General features: G+C 38.9%; 1 protein-coding gene across 1 annotated transcript in view; it reads left to right on the forward strand.

Moving 5' to 3' along the window:
• The window catches only part of LOC121295414 (bifunctional heparan sulfate N-deacetylase/N-sulfotransferase 4-like), an 87,423-nt gene that overhangs the window by 60,309 nt on the left and 13,397 nt on the right, over positions 1–13,717 (forward strand). The window contains exon 6 of the mRNA XM_041219997.1: positions 7,914–8,096. Coding sequence (XP_041075931.1) covers positions 7,914–8,096 — 183 coding nt within the window. The remainder of the gene's footprint in view (positions 1–7,913; positions 8,097–13,717) is intronic.

A 13,717-nucleotide genomic window follows, 5' to 3' on the forward strand; every position in this document is an offset into this window, starting at 1 on the left:
CTATCTTGGTCTCATCTGACCACAAAACCTTTTCCCACATCGCAGCTGGGTCACTCTCATGCTTTCTGGCAAACTCCAGATGTGCTTTCAGATGGTACTTTTTGAGTAATGGCTTCTTTCTTGCCACCCTCCCATACAGGCCAGTGTTATGCAGAGCTCTTGATATGGTTGACTGGTGCACCATTACTCCACTCCCAGCCACTGAACTCTGTAGCTCCTTCAAAGTGATTGTTGGCCTCTCTGTGGCTTCTCTCACAAGTCTCCTTCTTGTTTGAGAGCTGAGTTTTGAGGGACAGCCTTTTCTTGGCAGTGCCTGGGTGGTGTGATGCAGCTTCCACTTCCTGATTATTGATCCAACTGTGCTCACTGGGATATCCAAACACTTGGATATTATTTTGTACCCTTTCCCTAATCTATGCATTTGTATTACTTTATCTCTAACTTCTGTAGAATGCTCTTTGGTCTTCATTTTCCTTCAGATTCACAGCCTTACCAATGATCCTTCAACAGTGGGGTTTTATCCAGAAAATGTGACAGCAACTTTAATGGTTCACAGGTGGAGGCCAATGGTAAGGTAATTGTGTCCTCGTTAGGGCAATTTCTTTCATCGGTGCAAACTGGCAGCTTCCACAGCACAGGGGTTGAATACTTATGCAAGCAATATATTTCAGTTTTTTATTTTTCTTAACAATATTTCCCAACATAAAACCAATGTCACCTTACTATAATTGATTTTGAGTTTCAGTGTTTAAAATTAAAATATCAAACAGTACGAAATTTCAATGTACCATTTGTAATTCAGTAATATGAGAGAATTGGTCAGAGGTCTGAATACTTTTGCAAGCCACTGTGTGTGTGTATATATATGAATATTGTAGGTTATATTCAAAATGAAAACATGTATGGTAAAAGCAAGCCAAAATTACTGCTTTGGCAATTCTAGGTGGGTGGGATTATAAAAGCCTTATTTTTGTGATCCTGCCTTTCAAACGCAGTCAGGGTGTTTAATACATATATTTAGGAAAAGTCATAAATGGACAACAGCATAACTTTCAGACATGCAGAGTAATTTTAAATATGAAAACCTCAAACCATCAAATTCACTGCCATGGCAGTTTTAGTGTTAATGTACTCATGAACCCTCCATTTGGTCACTTGCATTCAGCTGAGCTGAAATTTATATCATTTAAAGCGGCTTTCTTGTTTGCTATCACCTCCACAAAGCGGGTGAGTGAGATGCAGGCATTCTTTATAGCGAAAGCCTGCTTAATCTTTACAGAGGCCAGGACAAAGGTCACGCTCCGTACCAATCCTGCCTTTTTTCAAAGACTATCTTGGAGTTCCATGTCAACCAGTCTGTGAAATCTAGTCTGACAGAGAGTGACAGCTCCATATGCTCTGCCCAGTGTCGGCCCTGGCGTACTACTCTGACAGGATGAAAAGTTGGAGTCAGTCCAATTTTTCTCTGCTATGGGGCAAAGTCCCATGGTCAAGCCCTGTCCAAGCAGCATCTGTCCAAGTAGATAGCAGACACAGTCAGGACTGCCTTTAAGCAGGCCAACTTGCCACCACCAGGGACATGGCATCTTTGTGGGCTTTGTTCCAGGGTTCATCTGTCAAGGCTATTTGCAGTGCAGCAGTGTGGGCTACTCCCAATACCTTCACTAGGTTCTACAGACTGAATGCAGCTTCCCAGTCGACCCTTACAACACAGGCATAGAAGTGAGTTTCTCCTTCAATTTTTTTGCCAGAGATGCTGTTACTGGTGTTCCATAAGGTAATGCACAGGGCAGCCTCTTAGCTTCACCATGTAGCATTCCAGTCGTTCGGCAATATTGCCCTTGAGACGGCTTTGGTACACTAACCCATACAGTATCGGCTACACTTGAAAGGGAACATTAGGTTATTATCATAACCTTGGTTCCCTGAAATAGAAATGTAACCATAAACCTTCAAAGTTGCTGCGTCCTTAGAAGGTAAATGCCCATATAGTAATGGTTACATTTCTCTTTCAGGGAACCAGGGTTATGATAATAAAAATGGTTTAGTCTAATCTAGAACTGAAATGTTCATATGCTTCAAGCATTGTATCAATTTCATATAGCTATTTACCTATACAAGATTGTGGAAGGCCTCAAAATAACACACAGAGAGTGCAGTTTCAGGTAAAGAGCTAACCGAAATGTATTTACACACAATCATCAAGGATAGACAGAAGTTTAGTTTGTTAGTTTACACATATGTAGCTGTGCTTCTCCGGTCCCCGGGACACTGCCTTGACTGGCTGCCCCTTTTGTACCCCTGGATTGGGCTGTCATCCCATTACCTGGGATTGAAACCAGGTGTACCTAGTTCCCCTACCCCAGTCTCCTAACAGGCAGGCTCCTACGGAATATTAAGCCTGTAGTTACCAGAGCCTGCTGGGTGGACAGGTTCCTCCTGGAAGGTGAACTTTTCAGTGCATGAATTTCATATACACTGCCACAAAGATAAATTAATTAACCCTTTTTATATAACAGGTCAATACACTGATAACGAAAGTATTGTTTTTTTATATCTGACCTAATAGGCCCATTGTGGGTTTTGAGGTACAGTAAACTCCTGCTAATTCAAACCAGTTGGTGACCGGATCTTGTTAAAATTTGTGATTGGTTTTGAGTTCTGATTGCAATCTGTACCATATTGGAATAATTTGTCCAGTGTGTAAAATACTGATATGTTTTCTGCAACTTTAATATGCTCTAAAACATTTTTTAAGTACATTTCAAACAACTACCTGCACTATACTATAAATGCGCAGGTCAATGTTGAAAATTTAATTTCTACAGATGCTCTCCATCTTTCATTATAATAAGGTGGTTCTAATTATCAGTCAATTTGGAGAAGGGTCCAGATTAGAGAGAGTATATTGTATTGTAAATACATATGCAGAGCCTCATCCCCAATATTCACCTACAGAATGTTTAGTTTTTTTTTTCAATAAAATCCATGGAAGTTTTAGACACAGCCTGCTACGTAATTTATTTATCTGTAAGGTTTCGAACTTAATGCAGCAAGAACAGCTGTTATAAAGTTAAATCCTTGCTGGAGGCCCTTCAGAAAGAATAGGTAGATAAGAACCACATTATAATCCCTCTGTTCAGCAAGCGAGGATTAATTTCAGAATGGTCTGCACAAGATCATCATATCCTCTAGTGGACCAGAAGCAACTGAAACAACAGAACTTAATTAATTTGGGCTCATGTTGATCGTTCTAGTCCTCAGAAATTGTGTAAATTAATCATCCAGCTTGACTGTTATAAAATGAGACTGCACGTTAAAAAAAACCGCAAAGGCAGCACCACAACTTGGTTATGAATATCAGTGAGCTAAATGTATTTGTACTTTGTCTTAGTAAGTGCAATTCAGTGCTGTTTAATTAAGCCAAAACAAGAAAAGCAATCTGTTGACTACTTAAAAAATCCTTGTTTACTGCTGAATTCAAAATTAGATTTTCTTTTTTTTCAGTTGACATTATTAGGCTGGATTTTGTTGACAGCTCAGTAAGAATGATTGGATTGTTGTTATCAATTTGGTTCTAAAGGTAGTATTGAATTATATGACATAGTTACTGTGGAATACATAATCAACTGAAGCCTTTCAATGAAACTGCCAGCTGTTACGATTTAATACCACCTGACAGATAAAATTAAAAACAAAAAATACTAATACATTTGGACATTTTGAAACTTCAAAAGAGCTGAAAGCATACACATATCTTGTTGGCAGACATGAGTTACAACATGTTTGATTTCTTAATACTGTCATAATGTGATAACAACGTATATAGGAGATTTTGTAGTCCAGTGATTAAAACCCCAGCTCAGCCATTGACTCACTATGCGACCCTGAGCAAGTCACTTAACCTCCTTGTGCTTTGTCTGGCGGAACCTACCCAGTTCAGGACCCAGTTTCATGCAGGTCGGCGACACGTTTCACACTGCTTTTGATAAAGCAGGGTTGTCCAGGGTGACAGAGGCAAGTACACAATGCACGTATGAATGCCACGGAAGCAGCTTGTTACAGACACTTCTGTTCAAGTTTCTCTGGATTGAAAAAAAAAAATGTTTTCAGGGTCAATAGCATTATCTTCACAATTTGTTGCAAAATACAACAGACTCCCTCCTTTGTGATCAGCTTAATATATAAAAATAAATGAAGTTTCTGTTTGACCATTTCAATTTGAAAACAGTCTGAAGGTCTCCCTCTGTTAGGACCAGTTCTAAATAAAGGCCATTTTACTCCATTTGATGTTCGCAATTGAGAGATTCCACTAAAATATTGTATTACGGAACCTAAACAGATGTGACAAAATCATTTTGAGAAGTTTAAGAATGGTGTCAATTAAACAGTTGTTAATTACTGAAGATGGTGTCCATTTTTCTTGATCTGTGTGTGGGTAATTGATATAATAAAGGTTAATGGTCCCTATAGAGCACCAGCAAGGTAAGTATTCATTTATCATGTTACAAGTTCTTATATGTTGCCATGGAAACAGAATGTTACATTGAAAATAATATATTCCTATAATATACAAGTTTCTACGTTTTATAAGAAAAGTTCCTGGTCAGCAGCTTTAGTTAAAAACAAACGGTTGCCATTATCACCTCCACCATCATCACTGTCGCTACAACAAGCACAGTACAATGGAGAAGAAATAATAAATTCACAATAATGACATTCGAACCAAACGATGCCGAGAACTCGGAAACAATGAGGTTCAGACCAATAACAGAATAATTTAATGTTATGTTTTTAAAAGAGCAAGACAATGAACATTTGTGTTCAGTGGGAGAAATAAAAGAACACCAGATACCTGAAAAAGACAGACAAATAGCTTTCGAATTTCACTGTCGGTAAAAAATTGAAATGGGGAAGACTTTTGAACAATGTCTTTATTTAGAATTTATTATTTCTTCTCTGTTGTACTGTGCTTTTTGCAGTTATTGTGGCAGTGGATTGTTTTTAAATGTTACTTTTGTATGGTTCTCAAACTTTTTGAACTGCACACCTCTTCCACTGGCTTCTTTGTATATCACAGCTGTTTCTTTTGCACGAATCAGCCACCAATCCCTCGTAATAAGAGCAAACTTAACACTGCAAATAATAGTTTACCGATTGTCTCCAAATCTTAATAATGTGCACACCATGTAGTACAGTGATAAACAACGTACATCTACAGATGGTAGTGAACTTCGTTCAATAATATGCATGCTTAAACAACACCGGTCAGATGATTTAGAAACTTTAATGTGTGCGGTAATTTATCATACCCTAATATCTGTTATTGTGTGATAATATATCTGACCCATACATTATTCAAAATTATAATATGTAGCGAGCCCAGATATTGATGTGCTACGGCCATCTGAAATGTCTTTGTTTCAAAAAGTTTGTATCAGATGGAAATTATGTCACATTAAAATGTGCTTTATTAGGCTAGAAAAATAACTGTTGGGCTTTAAGCACATGTAGTACTTGTCATTACATTTCTCTGTAATCTTTCTGAATTGATGCTTAGTATTTGTCCAATATCTCACATCACAATGCACTAGCAGGAATTATTATTATTTTTTTTTTTCTTTTTTAATTTTTATACAACTTGACGTAAATGTCCTGATTGGCTAGACTGTCTTAGGTACAAAAAACTGAAAAATCACTTGCAGTGAACATTCTTAACAAATAAAAACCACTTTAGAAAGAAATCATAACAGGTGCTACATATAAAATAAGCTAAAATATATAATTCAACATCATTTGAAATATTCATACCATGTGGTGTCTTATACATATTAATTTAAGGCAGAACATTATATTGCAAAGACTGTGGCAGATCTAAATAATAAAGGAGCCAGAATTACAGTGACAAAGTATTTGAGAGTAGAAGTTGCTGTTAATTATCAGCATAGGTGTTGATTTAGTGGGGGGGGGGGGTCTTTCTATAGACTGCTGTTCCCCACAGTTGCCCTGACTTTTACGTAGCAGCATTGCACTGAAGCATATGGACAAGGGATACTTGTTTAGATATCCAGGAAGGATGTTACTCTAGTCAAGAAAGTACAACACTGTTTATTGTTATGTCAGTATGATTATTATACGGTTTACATTTAGTTATTTTTGGCTTTGTAATGCTGTCTGATTAGCAAATGCATATAATAAGTTTTACATTTGCTATGTGATGTGAAAACGATGAGCACCAGCAAGGCACCAGTTTCATGTTTAAAAAAAACTTTCAATATCAATTCTATTAAATAGGCTAGAAATTTGTTTGGTATTGAATTGGTTACAATAGAGTCATGCACTAATCATATCACCAGGCTTTCGTTCATTCTGCCCTGCCACTGCCTCTGTATGTCAGTGTTTTCTTTGTGGTTTCAGCCAGTCTAATAAATGTGTTCTATTGCGCTAGACAAGTTGTTAAATTGCCTTCACTGTTTTTGAGTCAAATGTATGCAGAGAAGCACAGTGGGTATATTGATGGCATCAGGCCCGTGATTCAAGGAGATGTTGGTAAAGGAATGTAAACACTGTCATGCAGTGGAATTCTAAGTATCTCAATTTTTAGAAGACATGGTTTAATGGCCTCTGTTATGCTTCCTGCTTGCTGTCCCCAAGGCACCCACTGGCCTTATCAAACAGTCCGAACAACTTTCAGATGTGCCAGTAAAAGCAAAGCTTCCAGTCAGCTAAAGAAAGGCTGTCATTCGTGAGCACTCTGAACCATGCTAATGTGAAGTTAAAGGCACGCTGCAAGGCTATGTATGAATTATAAACACGTTTTTTTTTTTTTTAAGACCTGAGATACAATGAGTTTCCACCTTACTGCTAGAAACTGCTTTTTTGTTAGGCCTACCCAGTGTTGGCAGGGTATTTAGTAGAGCATAGAGCTACAGGAAGATAGCCACAACTAGGGGGCTCCCAAGTGGCACATCCAGTAAGGTGCATCATATGGAGCACAGGATGGGCCCCAAAGCCTGGACAGCACCAGTTCAAGTCCAGGCTATTCCACTGCCAACAATAAGCTCCCAGGGGGCAACACTCAGCCAATTGTGTGCCACCCCCCCTGGGAACTCCCATCCACAGTCAGCAGTGGAATAGGAGAAATGTTCAAAATGTTTACCAGTAATAATTATTCATTAGGTTCATGTTGGGGTTTCAATAAGGATAGGTTATTAAAATTAAACAATACAAAACTACAATAGTAATTCTCAGTTATTGCCTGGTTAACATCAAAAGTTACCAACTTTTCTTGTTACTGTGTTTAGACAAATTGTGTCAGTTAATTTTGCACATGCTAGTTTTTACTATAAATGCTTTGTAATTTTAAAAATGGGTCTAGCACACCTTTCCATTCCTGATGATTAGTTATTGCTTGAGAAAACTGAAGCTGATATATCACACAGGTGGGAATTTTCTACCAAAGTTGCAGACCGCATCAATTCAAGGAATAGGCACAAAAAAAGCAAAGAATTTGTTTGTTCATAAATTCATAAACATTGTGAAGGATGAGTCCACCTTGTCCATACAAAGGTTAAAGACTTGTTATTTAGATTTGTTATCCTGCATGTGTAAATCTTTTTTTCTTTTTTCAAAATGTTGACCAGTGGCAAACATATTCAGCTCATGCTTTTTAAGGGTAATTGTGACTGGAACCACTGCATCCTTCATCTTTAGCAAGTATAAGGGATGATCTAGAGAATCACAAGTGTCAGATAAGGTTCCACGATCAGACCTGGTCTGAATTATAAGAAAGATTTTGCCATCTTCTTCACTCCAAAGATTCAGATCACCGGCTGCTGTAGTTTAGAATGTACTTACTGCCATCTATTGGTGAGCTGAGGGAAATTCATTCTGTATTGCCTTTCTCTCTCTAGATCAGCATCTTTATGACACATTTATCCAACTATGGGAATGACCGACTGGGACTGTACACTTTTTCAAACTTGGCCAACTTTGTTCAGGGCTGGACTAACCTCAGACTACAGACATTGCCACCGTTTCAGCTGGCTCACAAATACTTTCAGCTCTTCCCTGAGCAACATGATCCAATCTGGCAGGTATGTAGTTTTATACTTTAGGTCTGCAATGCTTGACAGTGAATTCATTTATTGAGTGCATTGGGGAAAATAATATAAGCAATAGTGTCTATGGGACAAAGTGACTACAGGTCATTTTTAAATAAATCTGGAGAGGTACATGACATTCTTCAATAAGTAATAATAAGGTAGGATAGGGGTAAAATCAGCAGTGATGTTGTCCAGGTTTTTCTGGAATGTGATAATACCTTCAATCATCACTCTGTGAAAGTATGTCAGATCTGTTGCCTTGCACAATATGACTTAAAATGACAAGGAGGTTCAGTTTTTCTATATTACAATTATCATTTTGCTTAATAGATAAATAATGTTGCAAGGGACAGATAGTTTACACACATGTGCATGCTACATAGTGCAGGTGTTTATATTTCAATTAAATATGAGCTTTATAACCTCATATTTCATTAAGAGTGCAGAACAAAAGCATAAAAAACGCAAGATAAAATGATTTAATAAGGGCTTGTAGGGATTATATCACATACATTTTCATTATCTTGTGTTTTTACCTGTATGACATCCTGTTATGTGTTCTGTATCTTTCTCCTATTGTTGTTTGTGGTGAGATTGACAGGGTGTTTATTTACCAGGCTTACAAACCATTATTATTATTATTATTATTATTATTATTATTATTATTATTATTTATAATTCATATGTTATTGCTTTGTAATATACAATCTAATAATAATACATTTTTCACTTAATCTGCCTGCATGCAATCAATACATATTAAAGTATATCACAGTGTTTCACAAATGTTACAGTCAATATTTAACTATGATATGCTCCTGGTATTAAAGAAGTTGGAACAAAGGTAAAGTGGTCACAGTAATAGGATATGATAACTTTGGGTAGCTCATATATAAATACATCTAGGTACAGTATATTTATATAATTTAATTAAAATCCACTTCCATGAAATAAGAGGATGCTCTGTTCCATATTTCAGTAAATTTTGAGTTCTCATCTAAAAAAGCAAAGCTCACTCTTTCCAAGGTAGTAACATCCAACACTGAGGGGTCAGTATCCTTCCAGGAAGTTAGTGTAATTATTTTAGCTATGAGGAATAGAGTAAGTATTAGTTTAGACCGTGGTTTACTAACTTGAAGAGTAGATCTGTCTCCTAAAATTGCAACTCAAGGGTTGCAGGGGATATGTATTTTTAAACTATTAGAAATATGCCTAAATATTATGGTCCAGTAATCATGTAGTTTACCACAACTCCATAACATATGGAAAATGTGTCTTTTACCAGAGTCACTTATAATTATATACCGAATTGATCTTAATTTGGCATTGGTTGAAGAAAATGTTATATTTGTATTGATATTATTCCAGGATGACACAATTATTGATGGTCCTAACTCTCCTATTTTGACTTTAAACTATTATTACTGTATGAAAAATTCTCTTTAAATAATGTGTATAATTTGGATACAAAACCATGGGAATTGATTTAATAATCTTCAATTTAGTTAGACTAGGAGAGCAAAATTGAAGGATTAGATTGGCTAAAGATTTTTTGATATGATGGCAAATTCTAGTTTCTCCAATTGGAATATGGCATCTATCCTTTAGGGATCTCACATTTTCTTCAGACAAATCACCCACCTTACTGATTTGTGTATTAATTCAAGTGAGGTTAAATAAAGGTTTCTCATTATACAAAATACTTGGGTTATTCTGTAGTCCCGAACTGAAATTATTTTAAAGTCCTGTGAGGCGAGAGTGTATTAAATGGAATGTCCAGACAGTAATTTATGTGTACAGAAATAAAATAATTTATTTTTATTTTCTATACACAACAAAAGGATTAAATAACAAACGAAAAACAAAATGGTGTGAGGGAAGGAGTGCAGGGGTGAAATCCAAAACAAACTGATGACTCGTCTTTAATTTGTCTTCGTGGTGACCATAAACAAAAAAAAAGACAAAAGAAATGTTAGTATTTCAAAAATCCCGCTGCACAAAACCAGTCTCTCCCTTCACCCGTTACTCCTCCTACTTTACTTTCGGACCAACCCCGAACATAGTAGTACGTTCCCTTTAGTATGTAATGTCCCGCCTCTGTAGTCAGTGGAACACCAATCCCCAACCGACACGTGTCCTTCTCCTTCACTTGACTCCAGTGGCTGGAAGTTACATACTCGTACTTCCGCCCCTCACCAAGGTGCCGCCCCTCAAAAGATGACTTTTGCCATGGTCACGAGATCTTGGTAAGGGAAGTCCCGAGTTGGTTTGATGCCATCTACTGTCGGGAGGCTGAATCACAGACCGAAACCCCTTTGACTCATCACATATCCCACCCCTCAGAGTGGAGCCGAAGGAACACTCGGAAACCTCTAACCCTTCCCTTTTACCTCCCTCCCGGGAAAAAAAATCAGCATTTTGATGTAACTTACCCGCACGATACCTTATTTGAAAGGCGAAGGGTTGGAGCGCCAGGTACCACCGCGTAATCCTAGCGTTTGAATCCTTCATCGTGTCTAACCACTTTAAAGAAGCGTGATCTGTGATGAGTACAAAGGGTCGTCCCAGAAGATAGTATTTTAAAGATTCCACTGCCCATTTCACTGCCAGGCATTCTTTCTCCACTACCGAATACCTCTGTTCTCTGGGCAGTAACTTCCGACTGATGTATAGTATCGGGTGTTCTATACCATCTCTCTCCTGGGACAGAACCGCCCCCAGACCAGTCTGCGATGCATCTGTCTGCAGGACGAACTCTCGGCTGAAATCCGGGCTTATTAATGCTGGGGCCTGACTCAAATTAGTTTTAATAGATTCAAAGGCTGTCTGACACTCTGCACTCCACTTAATTTTATTTGGAGCGTTCTTTTTAGTGAGATCAGTGAGAGGGGCGGCTATAGTGGAAAAGTGTGGAATAAAGCGGCGGTAATAACCAGCCAACCCTAACAGTGATCTCACCTGGGTTTTCGTGGTAGGTACCGGTGAATCCAACAAAGCCTGGACTTTTGAAACCAACGGTTTCACTCTACCCTTACCCATTATGAAACCTAAATATTTAGTTTCTTCTTTTCCAATAGCGCACTTTGCCATGTTCGCTGTGAGCCCCGCCCTCCTCAGAGACTGTAAGACGGCTTCTAATCTAGTCAAATGTTCTCTCCAGGAAGAACTATAAATGACTACATCATCGATATACGCAGCTGCATACTCTCGATGAGGTTGTAAAACCCTGTCCATTAGTCTCTGAAAAGTAGCAGGCGCTCCATGAAGTCCGAACGGCATAGTACAAAATTGAAAAAGACCCTCTGGGGTTGAAAATGCCGTTTTCTCACGAGAGGCTTTCGTTAATGGAATTTGCCAATATCCTTTCGTCAGATCCAGAGTTGAAATAAACCGAGCTTGCCCCAGTTTGTCTAAGAGTTCATCTACTCGAGGCATGGGATATGCATCAAACTTGGAGATAGCATTCACCCTCCTAAAATCGATACATAATCGTAGTGACCCATCTGGCTTGTCTATTGGTACTATTGGGCTACACCACTCACTTCGGGAAGGTTCAATTACCCCAAGTTTCAACATACACTCCACCTCCCTTCGAACAGAATCTCTCCGACTCTCTGGAATGCGATACGGTCTCTGTCTAACTCTTAGACCTGGCGGAGTGATAATAGCATGTTCGATCAAATGCGTTCTTCCAGGCACGTTAGAAAACACATCACTGAACATATTAATTAGATTGCTTACCTCTTCACGCTGATCAGGAGTTAATTGTTCCCCCATCGGGACCTCAATTGCTGACTCTGACTCAATTGAGGGTCCAAAATCCTCTCCCTCCTGTACAGGAGATATAAAATGGACTTCCCGTTCTTTCCACGGTTTCAGGAGATTAACATGATAAATTTGACTTTCTTTCCGACGCCCAGGCTGTCGGATCTCATAATTGACTTTACCAATTGCTCGAATAACCTGAAAGGGACCCTGCCATTTAGCAAACAACTTAGATTCCGATGAGGGCAACAATAACAACACTTTATCTCCAGGTCGAAAGTTCCGAATTCTTGCATTTTTATTGTAGCTTTGTTGCTGCTTCTGCTGTGCCGCTTTGAGATTGTCATGTGCCAATCGACCGACTAATTCTAAGCGATCGCGTAACTGCAACACGTATTTTACTACATTTTTAGACTCCTTTGACTGTTCTTCCCAGCCTTCTCTTATGAGATCCAAGATACCCCGCGGCTGCCGACCGTACAAGAGCTCAAACGGGGAAAACCCCGTTGAGGATTGTGGTACCTCGCGAACTGCAAAGAGCAAGTAGGGAAGCAGTTTAGCCCAATTGCGTTTTTCTTGATCTACAAAGCGGCGCAACATATTTTTCAAAGTCTGATTAAATCGTTCAACAAGCCCATCCGTTTGTGGATGAAAAACTGAGGTTCTAATTGAACGAATTTTCAATAATTTATATAGTTGCTGAATACAGTCTGACATAAAATTAGTGCCCTGATCAGTGAGAATTTCTTTCGGGATTCCCACCCTAGAGAATATTTTTACCAATTCATTCGCTACAGCTATTGCATTCATAGAGCGTAAGGGAACAGCTTCTGGATATCTCGTTGCGTAGTCCACTACTACTAAAATATACCGATATCCTGACTCTGTTCCCTCCAGAGGGCCTACTAAATCTACACCAATCCTTTCAAACGGTACCCCAATAATTGGAAGTGGAACCAGAGGTGCGGGGCGAACTGACTTAGGGGCAGCTAATTGACATTCAGGACACTCCGATACATACTTCCGCACAAGACCATAAACCCCAGGCCAAAAAAACCGGGCCAGAATTCGTTCCTGAGTCTTTTCAGTTCCCAAATGACCTGAAAATGGAATGTCATGCGCCAATCTCATGACTTCTGACTGAAAAGGCCTAGGAACCAATAACTGTTTTACGAGCTGTCCCGTCCCGGGAGCCCGGGTTATTCTATATAATAAGTGCCCAGATACAGAAAAATGCGGAAATACCACCGGTTGTCCTTCCTGCATATCCTTCCCCTCGATATATCTAACCTGTTTCCAAGCATACTGTAACGTGGGATCATTTTGTTGTTCATATCCCAAGTCAATATCTCGGTCCCAATGGTTAGGTACACAGAGAGGAGTGTCTTTTATTACATGACCTTCCACCTCAGTAACCTCGCAGCCCCGGTTACACTGAATACCTACTCCCTTTCCTTGCCGTTTCAGCGATTGGTTTACTTTTGTGTCAGACCCCTCCCCTTGTCGTCTCAGAGTTCCCTCATATTTTTCCACCCGACGCTCTCTTTTTGTTTTTCTTGGGCGGATTTTAGGGTTAAACAGGTCGGATTGCAACGGAAAAATCTCGCCAATTGTTTTCTCCTGTTGCTTTAATTGTCCCCTGGTAGAAACTAAGACCATTTCCCGACCTAAAATACGATCAAAAAACGGCCAGTCTCTTCCCAGGAGAACAGGGTATGGTAAACATTGCGCTACAGCCACTTTAACGCAAGCTGAATAATCACCTACAATAAGTCTAACTTTAGTGGTGGGATAAACCCGAGTTTCTCCATGAATACAGGAGATAGCCACTTTACCCTGTGGCTCCC

This window comes from Polyodon spathula, chromosome 2, assembly GCF_017654505.1.
Source record: "Polyodon spathula isolate WHYD16114869_AA chromosome 2, ASM1765450v1, whole genome shotgun sequence".
Lineage (NCBI taxonomy): Eukaryota > Metazoa > Chordata > Actinopteri > Acipenseriformes > Polyodontidae > Polyodon > Polyodon spathula.